The sequence below is a fragment of the Puntigrus tetrazona genome, chromosome 17, assembly GCF_018831695.1.
Source record: "Puntigrus tetrazona isolate hp1 chromosome 17, ASM1883169v1, whole genome shotgun sequence".
NCBI lineage: Eukaryota > Metazoa > Chordata > Actinopteri > Cypriniformes > Cyprinidae > Puntigrus > Puntigrus tetrazona.
The window spans coordinates 12121305-12135823 of NC_056715.1; the positions used below are offsets into that span (position 1 = coordinate 12121305).

The window sequence follows — 14519 nt, forward strand, 5'->3', positions numbered from 1 at the left end:
TCTTACTGTATTGAATTCAATTAGTTTCATGTATTTGATTCTATCCATTCATTTAGCCATAGTTTTTCTCGCGTTATAAAAGGCGGCTGGTCGTTACTGAAGGCTGCTCAGACTTGCGCGCGTGGACGCGTCGAGGGAGTCTCTGGCGGTGATCGTCGAGCTCAACCTTCACGAGTTGGGATCGTTTTGAGGAGGGTTGCGTTTGCGTGGGTTGTATTTAACGAAGACAAGAGTCCGTGCAGAAGTCTTACCGGTATCCTTAAAACTAAGTGTTCTTGGATCATGCAGCATCCCCTGAAGAAGTGACCAAAAGGACAGAGGTGGGCAAAATGTTTTAGCTTAACCTGAAATATCGCCGTGTGTGTTGAGAAATGTTTCAATTGGCACACTAATTGAATCACACGGAGATATATCAGCCTAAATACACGGTGATGTTTTTTTTGGGTGCATAAAATTAATCAGTGTACATATCTAAACATTATACAGACGTAGAGTCGTATGTTTTATTGTGAAAATGTTTCAACAACGCATTTAGCCTAATGGATTTTTAGTTTTTCGTCCTCTAAACTCAATCTAAATTTTTAAAGTGAGTCGGGTTTAGCTCTCCTTACAGCATCGGATTGAATGGGTCTTTTAGGTCTTTGTGGCTCCCCTATTACAACAGTTAAATGACTTCTCTGGTCCTGAGGAGAGAGGGATCTGAGTAATGCAGCTGCTGTCTTCTTCATTTAGATTTGAGCTGTTGTACAGTCTGCTGGGAAGCAGCGGCAATATGTTCAGAACAGATCATAGATCATTGTAGTGGTCTATTTGACAGAAAGCAACATACCGGACTTTCTGTCTCACAATGTTCTCTGAATGTTCAGGGTGGACATAACTGTTCATTAATAATGGAGATCCACTTAGACTGCCAATATGAATGCATTAGGTGAACTAATCCACACAGGCCATTTCTCTTTTTGTCCTTTGTGTTTGTTTATTCAGATGTTTCATGGGTTTTCATTTTTTCTTTTTCATATCCCATTCACCTTTTACAGTATATACATGTAAGTCTGAGCATCTTGTCGGGTCCTTCTAACAGACAGAAGCCAAAATGTCTTCGGAAGTTGTTCAGCCTTAACCCATCTCCAAAGAGAGTTCTTGTTCGCAGCTATGCACAAGTGGTTGTTCGTGCAATTTTATCTCGGAGATATAAGTGGTTCCTTTGTACACCTAATGCACCGTAGCTTTCAGAAAGTGAAGGAAGACTTTTGCTTTTGAGTGAAATCATCATCATAGTGAAGTTGAAAATAATAATGCACAGTGCCGAGTAGGACTCGTTTCAAGATGTTATTTGCACATCAGTTATGTGAGAAGAATTTGTGTTTTCTGGTATGCAGTCTATTTATGTTCTATTCTATTAAATATTCAGTTAAAAGTGTAGCTCACTTGGCCACAAGTCTTTCATTTATATTGTAGATTAGGAATGGCCTTTCTATTCAGCCTTAAAGCACACAACCTCTGCTACTACTGCGGCTTAGTGTAGTGATCTGTGCTGATATCACAAAGGGCATTTAGATCCAAAGAATTACCAAATTTGTTTGTAATTTGTGACCTGCAATCTGTTGTGACCCCAAAACAGGTTGGAGAGGTTGGACTGACAAAACTACATAAGGTTAAAGAAAAGATTTTTCTTAAAATGTAGACTCAGACAACATTAAATACAAGCTTTCATACACGAGGATAAACATGTTTAGTGCTGACCACCGTGTGTTTTGTGTAGTGTATTAGCTGCCAACCAGCTTAAACCACTTGAAATCGATACATTTAGAACACAAAATAGTTACATTTCTTATTTATTCCTATTACCAGTATGCAAATTTATAAGTGTAAGCGATACACACAATTATTAATAATCATTTAAATGTAGTTCATACAGGTTGATTGTATATTGTTTCACATGGTCAAGTTATGGAAATATTAATGTCACGATTGAGGGGTCTGAGGCGTGCGGATCCGTTCGCTGGCTTTTATTGAGCAAAGGCATGGTCAAAACAGGCAGGCGTCAAATCACAGCAAACAGGAGTATCAGAGGCAAGGCAACAACAGAATCCAAAAACAGGCAGAGGTTGGGTCAAAGGCAGCAAACAATCACAGTATCAGAAGACAGGCAGGGCCAAAACCAAAGAATCTATGACTCAGGAAACACAAAGAAACTAGGAACAACAATCAAACAATACAATCTGCAGGTGAGGGGCCTGCTGCAGCATTTATAGTCCAGGAACAGGAAGTAGTAGCAGAGGGAGTGAACGCAGATCACCCAGAGGTAAGAGCTCCCTCTGCTGGCTTGGTGACAATTAATATGTATAATTTAATTGCACTAATGGGTTAATTCAAACTAAAGTGCAACTAGATAAGGTGTACGGTATAGATACACAAAGTACACAAATACAATCTTGATGCACTTTATTTTAAGTAGTTTATATCTTAAAAATATAAGTACAATGACTACCACCAAGGACTTACTAGGTAATTACTCTGTACACCTTAAAACAAAAGTGTTACCAACGGTTTCTTTAAAAGGCTTACTCACCCCAAACATTTAAGTGTCTTTTGATTTACATGTCCCTTTTTTAAAACAGGTGTCAGTTTGATGTCATCATACCATGGCGGACATGGACTATCTCCATAACGAATCGTGGACAAACATGTCTTCAGATGCATCTGCCTCATCTTTCAGTGGACTGCAGCTCCTAATGGACCTGAAGCCACTCTTCATCCCTCTGTATGCCATGCTCGTCCTGGTAGCCTGCTCTGGAAATCTCCTCCTCCTCATCCTCATCGGCCTGAACAAGAAACTTCACAGCACTACAAACTTCCTCATCGGAAACCTAGCGCTGGTTGACCTCATCATGTGCCTGTTCTGCGTTCCCCTGACTGCGTTTTACGCCTTCGATGAGCGTGGTTGGGTTTTTGGCCAGTTCATGTGTCATTTTGTTACCCTGATGCAGACCGCGACTGTGTTTGCGGCCGTTCTGTCGTTAACCGCCATCGCGGTGGACCGATACGTGGTGGTCGCGTACCCGATTCGCCGTCGTGGAGGTCGTTCCTTCTGCGCTTGGTTGGTGGTCAGCATTTGGCTCTGTGCGTTAGCAATGTCCACCCCGACGGCTCTGCACACGGTCTACCTGGATCTGAGCGCAACGGGGCACGAGATGGTCATTTGCGAGGAGTTCTGGCAGGGGCAGGAGCTCAGTCGTCTAATATATTCATGTTTCTTCTTGCTCCTTTCTTATTTTGTTCCTCTAGCAGCAGTTTCCATATCCTACTGTGCAATCTCCTGCCACCTGCAACACAGAGCTACGCCTCGGCTCATGGCTGCTACACCCTCCAACCAGGAAAAGTGGGGGCGAAAGAGGCGTAAAACGTTTCGACTCCTACTGGTGTCCGTTCTGTCATTCGCATTTTCCTGGCTTCCCTTGCAGGTGGTCAACCTCATACGTGACCTGGACACCGACTTCGCCATCCTCAGCAAGAATCACATCAACGTGATCCAGGTGTCGTGCCATTTGTTAGCCATGAGCTCGGCTTGCTACAACCCCTTCATTTACGCTTCTCTGCACAACAAGTTTCTTTCATATCTATGCCAGAACATATTTAGAAGAAGAAGACCTCATGGTACTCAGAGCAGCCTCACAACCTCCAGCCGAGTACTTCGCTTGAATACTTCTAGCACTCTGACCGACATTCCCATGGCCATTAGCAAGATTTCGCAATACTGAATCTTCTCTCCAACACACAGATGTTGCTTCTTTAGTTCTAGAACTGAACAGATGAATACTGTACCCATGATCAAAGCTAATTTGTTAAACCAATGACTCTGTTTTGGTAAAGGGATAGTTCACCCAAAAATCATAATGCTGTCTTCTAGATCAGGAACAACACGAAATGGGGAGTAATTAATAACAGAATTATTTTTGGGTGAACTAATGTTTGTATCAACTATTTCTGGCCAAGTTGTTTAGATGTTACTAGCAGAATGGTACTTTTTTTCATATGTCTTGACCAGTAGGTGGTGATGTGCCAAAAATACCCGTGCACTGTCATGTCTGTGTGATATGTATCAAGTTACATCTGAATACCTCCTTTTTGGCAAGCTTTGTCAAATTTATTTGTGTGTTATTCGAAAAAGGCTTGATCGATCATCTTGAATTTCCTAAGTTTTGTCGGCATGGTTTGATGTTGATTGTTGATTTCTGTAAAATGTTTGAAAATGATTTTCAATTACACTTCATCTTAAGGTCCAATTCTCACCACTATTTACTGTTAACTATGGCTTTTGCCTCAATCTCATAACTTGCTGCTTATAGTTAGTAAGGTAGTTCTAAAAATGTGGTCATGCAGAATAAGGCTTTCATTTTTTCTTTAAGTACTAAAACATGCCATATGCTAGTAAAAATGCATGTAAATAAGCATCTAGTTAATTGTGAGAATTGTTCCTTAAAATAAAATGTTACCTTCTTTTCGTACTGTTTATGTTACATCTAAATGATCGTACAGGGATTTATAGCTCTGAATACACACAGGTGGTACAAATAAAAAAAGAAAAAGCTACTGTTCACTCATTGTGTTAATGCATTCATTTAGTTGCATTGTAAGGTAATGTATAATTAATTATGTATGTATCTGCTTGATGTTAAGTACTGCACTCAAGTGTCCATTAGAGGTTTTTCTTAAAACAAAAAATACAATATATAGTATAATACATCACATAATAAATTCATCACAATAAAGGTATAGGCATTAAGCATTCTAAGCATTAATTCTAAGTTCTTCGAGAAAACTCTGTTTAAGCATTAAATATGAAACACTGGTTACATTTTGCAGTAAGGCTCCATTTGTATATACATTTTTTATATTCGCATGATCTGATGATATTACTATTTTTATGAATCCAATATGAATTATTAATACATTAAAATCAAAAGTTGTATCTATTAGTTAATGGACCTGAACTATAATGAGCTAACAATAAACAACGTATTAACCAGCATTTGTTAATATGAGATAATGCATTAATTAACAAACAATGCATTTATCACAGTTTTTGTTAGTTAATAAAAATACAGTTCATTTTTTGTTCATGTTAGTTTTTTCATTCTTAGCATTATAGTTAACTACTTCAGTTAACATTAACTAACTAATGACCCTTACTGTAAAGTATTAGCGTTGTCTATCTCTGTTTATTAATGAGAGATTTTTCAATGATTATTTCTGCAGGTTATTAATTCAGTCCCTGACTCATTCTTTGAACTCACGCACATCAGTATTGCCTAATATCGCAAAAAAAAGTATTTCCCAAAATTTAACCTTACTCAAAATGAGTTTATTTAGTTCATTGAGCTGTAGTATAAAACAGCTACAATAAAACTGGAAACTGTCGTTTTTTCCCCAGAATATCACAAGGCCGCATGCTTAATCGAAATTAAGTAAAAGAATCTATGCAGGATGGTATGCTTTGGTTTAGCAGATGGCAAATGAGCCAAATGCAAATTACCCAATAAACGTCCTGCATTCAAAAAAATATGGTGCACATTGCTGTACAGCACTGCAAGCAGTTCAATTTAAGCACAAATCACACACCACACTTCATGACCTCACATAAACCACGCATCCATTTAGATTACGGTCATTTCTAATTAATGCAAATAAAATTGTTACAATTAACATGAAACATAGCGAATGCATATGATACTGTAATTCACCGTATTAAGCACGGAATTGCATAAGTCCAGTGAACACGAGCATGGTTTGTGATTTGTACACAGCACAGTGTTTAGACATTATTGCTCACCACCTTCAAAGGAAGAGCACAAAAAACGGTCAGGCTGCGTAAAAGGCCACGGACTCTCTATTACTGTATTATGAAAGTGCTTTCATCTGCTGCACCTTCTGTTCATTTTTTTTCTTTTTGTTTTATTCACTTGGCGGCTTTCATATTGTTACGCATCAGAAAACAGATGAGGCATAAGTATTAGAGCACTGATGGTTTTTCTAAAGTCCGAAGACCTTTTAGAGCTTTATTTTTAGTTTTCCTTTCAGTAGTCTATTTAACTCTGCCCTCAGACTTACATTTATTAATTCTGCATTAATATCATCAGTATGTTGAAAGTAACATGCATAGTTTCATCTGTGTTTACAGCGTTGGAGGTAAATCTGGAACGTTATTGCAACAGCCCTTTATTTTCTAGTGGATTCAGAAAAAGAAAAGTGGATTTGCCTTCCTGTACCATTTGCGCTTGACTTTTGAAATCTAAATTACACATTCACTTTATCTGTTCGAGTCTAAATGACGCAATTATGCACTTTTAGACTTTTCTCGAACTTTCTGAGTGCCTTTAATTCAGAATCCTAGACATATGAAGTTATGTATCTGGTCAAGCAAACTACAGGAGTATAAGGGACAATAAATGCCACACATTAACAAGATGAGAGATCATTTCAAAGTCCTTCTGCCAAGTATATACTTCAGCTTCGCCAAATCAGACAGTAATTAAGAGGGAATTAAATCGCTATCAGCCAGGTGTTTCATAACATATTCATTGCATTCATTCTCTGAGAACACAAAACTACACCGCTTTCGTCTTAAACGACTCTGAGCCCCACAACTGTACCATTAAACGCCAATTAAATCTTTGCACATTTACATATTCAAAAACACACTGTAAACACTTAACATTAATTATAAGTCTACCCCGGTAAATGTTCTGACATAGTTCAATCTCAGCGCACCGAATAATTCAATCCCAAAGTACAATGACAAAATAAAAGAAAAAAAATAGCAGCACACAGCACTAGTGTGACAAGAAGGTGTAAAAACAAGCATAGTCAAAGATATCCCTCATAGGCAACAAGCTTATAAAAAAATAAACTCTGGGACTTTATAAATAATGTCTCTTGCTGTAAGGTAAGAAATAGGTTTCTCGGGTGATGATAATGGATGATTCAGACTCGTTGTCCTTTTCAGCGGTTGTTTGTCCAGAGTTTCTAGCCATCCTGTCAAACTAGCAAGTAACACACTGTTCTTTCACTTGTTACTGAGAGTTGCCTTAAAATCAATGGTTATTCACCTGCATGTTGTTTCAGACCCAGTGACCTCTATCTATCCATCCATCCATCCATCCAGGGGCGTAATTCACATCAGAATTCACCCACTTAAAAAAAATAATAAATAATAATAACAAAATCCTGTTCATAATCCCTCTCCCTTTGTAGTGTGCTATAGGCTACTTAGATACTTCATCATCAAGCAATAAACTATTCATAAAAGGGCAGTCGTATTACTGTTTTTCTCCCTGTCCAACTTTTATTAGACTGCATTAGAAATAGGAATGTTAATTTAAGTTATTTTATTCTTCCTAAGTGACAACCGGCATTTGTTGAACCATTATTGTAAGATTATGGGATTAAGTTAAATTACAATCACATTTGAACTGATACGTGGCTGTGACCCATTAAAAACAGCTTAAATAAAAAAATGTAAATTAATTTTATATAAGCAAAAAGCAGCACAAACATCAAAATGTGAGGATTCACATGGTCCCGTCACATTAAATTGTATTTAATATGAAATGCAGCGTAGAAAAAAAGTACAGTACAGTGCTTTGGAATGTTGAGAAGTAATATTTTTGGTAACACTTTAGAATAGGTAACTATTAAGTACAGTTTCCCCCTCAAAAATCCTTCATTTTCTGCTACCTTAATAGTTAGTAAGGTAGTTATTAAGTTTAGGTATTGGGTACAATTAGGGATGTAGAATAAGGCATTCATATGTGTTTAATTAATAGGTATAACTGTAAAATAAAGTGTAACCAAATCTTAAGAAAATACTGAAAGTACTTAAAAGGTTTGTCTCTGTTACAGTTTAGTTCAGTTAAATTTAAAAAGTGCTTTACAATGATAGTTAAAGCTCACAAACAAACATGTCGCAATGTCTCAACTCAACTCAAAACAAAAGTCAAGGAATATAGGTGTGTCTTAAGCAACAACATAAACATCCCAACACTCAAAACTGTTTTTACGAGTACAGCTAAACTATTCCACAAACCAGCTCTCGGTCACCTTTACTTTTTAATCTGGCACTCTGAACTTCCAGGAGTACTTGATTGGACCTCAGTGCTTTAACATTCAACTGTCTATCTGTGCCTACCATTATCTGTCTGTCTGTCTAGGATAACCTTTGCGTTATCTATCGTCTGTCGGTCTGTCTGTCTACCATAGTCTGCTTCATCGCCTATCGTCAGTCTGTCATGTTTTTCTGTCACAGCTTTGAAGAACAGCAGTGTAAACATCCACCTAAACATCTCCTTCAGCGTTCAGATAAAAGCAAGAAAACCACGAGGAGCCACGAGGGAGAGTAAATAATCACCCATCTAAAATCTCCTGTGTATATCAGGTAAGCTTCAGAAGAAACGAGGACAGAACTTGTAATCAGAATGGCACGTTTATGGATGAATATTCAAAGGGAGTGCGGGCTGAATATTGAGTGCAGGGAAAAACTGATTCAAAGCTAATTACAAGAAAACAGAGGAGGTCCTTGTGGGCTTTTTGTAGAGCCTGGCTAGTTTTAAATGATGAAAAGTAAATTGGCATCTGACGAAGTGAAGAACAAGCCTCTCAACAAAGATGCTCACCAGCAAAGGGCATCAATTATGGTCCATCTAAAGTGCTCTCTCTCTTCACCCCCGAGTTTCATGTGTCTTGATCCCCGGCAACACGCATCTGGAGCTTGTACTGAACGTACCAACACCGGGTCTGAACATAGTGATTATATAGCTGTCCGCACAAGTCTTATTTGAACAATATTTGAAGCTGCATGAGGAGCTGATCTGCTGAATCAAGGACTTGAAGTATATTTGGTATTTATTGCCCAAAATATGGCGCTGGATTTGACAGAACTGAGTAAAATTTGGATAATTGGATGAATAACCAGTAATTGCTGTACATTCATGTTCACTTCCACATGGATGGACACGCAATCGAAGATTCATGAGCGCCGACTTCGCCTTAATCACTGCAAGCTGAAACAGCTATTTGCTTGTTTGTCCATGCAGAAAAAGAAAAAAAGACTTAACCACTGCAATGGTTTATTCATTTTTCAAATGGTTTATTCATTTTTCCCCCCAATCTACTTAATATGACTCACCGTATGAGGAAACAAGAGTAACTAAATGACTTCCTCCTGACACTAAACATAATACACATCATACGGGCTCTTCCTCTGCTGTCACACATAATTGCTCTGATGATTATGATGATGATGATAAATTTTCTACCTCCCATCTTATATTTCTTAATATAAAAATAAAGGCATATAAACTATTTTTTATAACAGCATTAGTATTTTTTTATTATTTAGCATTTTTTGAAATCCATTGCTATTTTGTTATCTGTACACAGGCACATCATAAAACATTCTTAACACTGCCACAGAAAATTGCAGTTCATTTGTAACCTTACATATTTTGTTGTTATGTTGTTGAATTCATAGTCATTTCATAAATATAAGAACATTGGTCAGTTTTTTCTGGGGTAATATAAGGGAATGCAAAGACTGATATATTCAGTTAAACTAATCACAGAATCTTTAAAATTGAAATCAAATAACTTTTCTCAAAAATATGGATCTTCAAATTCAAAGACATTTGCTTATTGATTTAAAATTTAAAAATGTATAAAAGACAATTGCTGTTATCTGTATCGGCACATTAATAACATCATTAAGACTACCAGTGGTGTCTTTTTTTTTTTTTTACAATTTTTTTCTCTCTCTCTCCAAAAAATGTAATAAAGTCAGTTTACCAAGAGCCAGTTGTTACTGTGTAAATGAATTTTTCTTAGTATCACAGTATTAGAATTAGAAAATAAAGACAGATATATACAGTTTAGGTATTACATTTAAAATAAAATGAAATACACATTATTAATCTTTTTCATTTTTTTCCAGCAATTCCAAATTACATGAAAACATTTGCTCTTTATTTCCATCCCGTTTGATATTTGTTTAAATAATTTGCGTTTGTCTAAATACTCCAGATAAAAAGTGCCTGAACTTGACCAGAGAATATTTCTGAAAGCATTTTAGAAATACTATTAAAAAATTAGAAATGCTATAAAAATGCTATTAAATTTTTATAAAATTACCGTACAAGTGTGAGAATTTTTTAAAAGTTAATTGAAAAAGTAGGTGTCTGGCAGGAAGCGCTCGTACAAGTTCACCAAAAGCTAACCGATTCGGTCCATTCTCACATCAGCTAAACGTTACACTCTACCAGACAAAATGCATTACTGTCTTTCTTTTTTCACCTAATTCACTGTCCATTTGAGAGACAGAGGCCACTCCCTTCAAATTCCCATATGCAAACCATCAGCGCACTTCAGAAAGCCATTTCAACCTCCATTTCTGACCGTCCCTGTTTTGTCAGACAGCTTTTATTAACATGCTTCATTCCTGCTTCGTAGGCTTTGGTCTTGATGAATCCCTGTTCATACCAATTACAATGATTCTGCTTGGCAGTCAGTCAGTCAGTCAGATTCAAGAAAAGGTCTCCATAATGGCTTCGGATTAAGACCTGATCTCTAGGAGAAGCGATGAGTGTCAGCCTGCTCGGTGGCTGGGCTCCAGTGGCTAACCCATTTATACAGACTGCTCTAATGACTAGCCTAGAGTCGGCTGAGAGAACGAGAGGGGGACCGAAGGCAGGAGGCAAAGCTTATCAATCAACGCTTACTTGAATTACTTGAAGTCACTAGCAGAGCGTCAGAGGTGATACTTAAAAAGCATGCAATCCCACATGAGCTCTTTCTGGAAAATAAGTCACACCAGGTCTGAACTGTAATTGTCGAGAGAAAAAAAATAATTGGATCTGTAAGTAACTTGACTATTATATTTAGAATATATAATCACAATACAAACACTAGAAAATTCCTAAAAATGTATTTTATGGTGTGTTTCAAGTCAAGAGTTTAGGTGCCCATATTATGGGTTACAAAAAATTCATATTTTGGTTTTGGGAGTCCCAAACAGGGTGAAATGCATGCAAGGCAAAAAAACACTTCCATTTTCTTATAATGTGCATTTATTTTTTAACGTTTTTGTAGAACGAATCATTTTTCCAAACCGCATATAAAAGCGGTGTTTGTGAGCTTTTAACAGCCAAAAGCAGTGCCCAGTGGCACAGAGTAATTTTCATTCAGACCAGTGCCAAAATTTCATGTTGCCATCATCATGAAAGCGTTTGGGACTTTTTTTTTCTTCTAAATGTCTCAATTCAGCGATTCAAGTAAAATCTAATGCGGTCAGAGGACATTGTCCAAAATGGAGCTACGGTGATTGCGGAGAGGCACAGAGGAGACAAATTACTGAATAAAGTCATTCTATTTTCTTTGCCTACAAAAAGTATTCTCGTCACGTCACTTCATCCTAAATATCTTAAATTGCGTTCAGAAGACAAACAAAGATTTAGACGAACAAGATGGGGGTTGTGATTAATCCCAAATTTTGGGGTTGAGTAACTTAACCCTCTAAATCTGGGCTTTTATAGTGATGAATGACAGAACTGTCACCTTTTGGGTAAAATATCCACTTAATTGCATTTGAGTCCGAAAGGTCTCGTCACATGTCATTTAATAAAAAAACGTGACGAAAATAAGGTGGTTTTTAAAAATTCAACCATGTTCAGTATGAAATGAGAGAAAGATGGAGAAGTTGCGACTGTTATATAAGCTTTAACAGGAATTTTCATTTAAATACACAACTGGAGCTCAACACCATGCACCTACGACACAGGAGTGGTTAAGTAGCATCGAGAGCACTGATGGAGAAGGCATTGTCCCCTCTTTCTGATCAACAGCGGGGTAAAGTAAAATGAAATGAAAAAGGCCTGTTAGTATATTTCATTACTATGCAAATGCGTGACTCATAAGAGTTCAGTGACCTCCAGCTCTAGTGGCTCATGTTCAAGGTAGAGTTGTTACTAGATGGAGATCTCATTTTCATGCAGCGCCAGAAAACAGCGTCTAGTTTACAAACACTCTGGTCACTCTCAGCCGCGCTGGATGAAATAAGAAGAAGCCAGCAGGGAAAAGGGCTTCAAATGTATTATTCACAGAGAAAAGAAAGCATCTTCTTTACTGAAGGTGACAAATAAAAACAATATGAGAAAACGGCATTACACAAGAGCTATCATCTGAAAGTCGAGAACTGCTCCTGGGTGCTCTTTATTTCTTTCTCCCCACGAAACGATAAAAAGGTGTATGTGAACGGCGGATGCGTGTTGTTCATATATTTTAGCTAAAAGCTTCTGCTAATAATAATAATCCACTGCAGTATCCAAAACAATCAGATTAGCAAGACCATGGGATGCTGCAAGTAATATTAGTACTTGGTTAGAAAACGATTTTGTTGAGAATCGTGCTTCATATATTGATGAACAACTTGTCTGATGATAATTATGCATAGTGGCCATAATTTTTTTTTCTTTAAACTGCCGCCCCCCCCAAAGGAAACACCTTTTTTTATTTTAAGAAATTATGAAGTTATTAATATCCATATTTTAATTGATGTACTTAAAGTAAGATTGGGTGCAAAAAGTAAGCTTAACTATATTTTTACACTTTACAAGCTTTAAGGTAATTTTTCCACATTTTCCTATATTGTAACCCTCTTTATTAACTGCACAACGTGGAAGTGGAATGCAAACGAAAATCCTGTTAACTTCAAAGTTGCCTATATCAAAATCTTAGCAAAATATTCAGTAAATGTATACTGTATATAATAATTAAACACATTTACAGTACATCATATTGTATGTTTTCAGATGAACAGTGGGCCGCTTTCAGTTTTATCCCACTATTAGTCATTAGTATGGCTTTCATGTGTCATTCTTCAAAACTAAGACAGGTGCAGTATATCTAGAGTGAAACAGCTGCAAGTCATTTCCTCCCTGGCAACATCCATCATATCGTTCAATGACACTCTCAAGCTATCAGAAGCATACTGATTTTCCTCACTTAGATATATCACTCTGTTCCTCCATGCTTTCTGAACATTTAGCGTACGCAATGAAAGATTTAAGACTTTTGTACGGCCAAATTGAAACCATACCAAAAACAAATCTTTTTTTTTTTTTTTTAAATCTAGTTTTTATGTATTGCATATTTTTGAACTGTTAAAATGTAGCAAGTCATTATAAATCCATTCACTCGTCTGGGGAAAAAAAAAAATCTCAAAATTTTAAATACTGGTTTTGCCTTTTTAACATTTAGGCCCATGTAAAGCAAAGGCATTGCCAAACAAAAAAAAAAACAACAACATTTTGAACTCTCATCATACAGAGCTTTAAAGCGTTACATTTAATGATTAGGCTTTTTGCAGGACAGATGTCCAAGACACTGTGCAAACAAAAAGAAGCAAAGGTCTTATTGCCCGTGTTTGCACATACCCATCCTATCTTTCTGGAGGTTACATTTTTAACAAACAGTCGGGGACATGTGACTTTCTTCACGAGCGAGTCACATTCATTGAGAAACAAAACAAAATGTAACGTCGCACTCCACTTACAACCGCAGACAAACGTCAACAAGCACATTCATGGGGTTAGTGTGTTACCCTGTCAGCGTCTCTCGCCGCTGGTCACTCGCGACTGAACTCACTCAAACGCCATGCCGTGGGTTGCTAGGAGACACAAAATGGTTAATGCTTCTTTGACTTTACTGACAGAGCAAAAAATACCACACTCGGTGCACAACTTAATTTATGCAAGTATTAACTTCCTGTTTATTGAACTGTTGCACTTTGAATTGGTTAAAATATACATATTAAAATATGGTCGTAGGGTTTCAAATCAACATGTAATATTTTCTACGAATAAAAAGCATTTTTGTCCCGAGGCATCTGTGATATATATATATATTTCTGAAACTGACATTAAAAGATCAATGTGGGAATGATGTTTTGCGCAAAAAGAAAGACTGAAAAAATGCATATATGAATGTATTTTATTTGCGACGTAAACAGCTTGTAAAGAAGAGCAGAGAGAGGTAAAAGCTAGAAACACTGCTGCTTGAATTTATTTACTTTCTCAGCCATTTGTGAAGCCGCTGATGTGAGCAACGGGGATATTTCTCGCTTCTCGTAGCCAGTCGCTCACTGATCTCATTTGGGGGGAGGACTGAGCAAAAAGGTGCACCATTCAAGTCTCTCGCAGCGATACGTGAGATGGAATACAAGAACTGATACGAGAATAAATCAGATGCCTCATGAATATTTATAATGCTGCTTACCTGCTCAATTAACTTACAGATTTAAATGCCATGGAAACATTTTGAATCCGTAGCCGTGTGCGTTTGGTTGATAAGGGATGAGTTGGGAAATTTGATTTGGTTTCCTTTCATTATCTAAGATTTGATTACAGCTCTGAAATCGTTTGTAAATATGTTGCGGGTTTGTTTATGCACCGAACTGGAAATAAAGAAATAAA

The 14519-nt window shown here is 37.1% G+C and overlaps 1 protein-coding gene across 1 annotated transcript; it reads left to right on the top strand.

Annotated features, from left to right (window-relative positions):
* The first annotated feature begins 735 nt into the window (after positions 1-735).
* On the top strand, positions 736-4258 carry prlh2r (prolactin releasing hormone 2 receptor). The gene has a single exon (XM_043262655.1). The coding sequence runs from the start codon at positions 2646-2648 to the stop codon at positions 3759-3761; it is 1116 nt and encodes a 371-aa protein (XP_043118590.1). The 5' UTR covers positions 736-2645; the 3' UTR covers positions 3762-4258.
* Positions 4259-14519: the final 10261 nt, after the last annotated feature.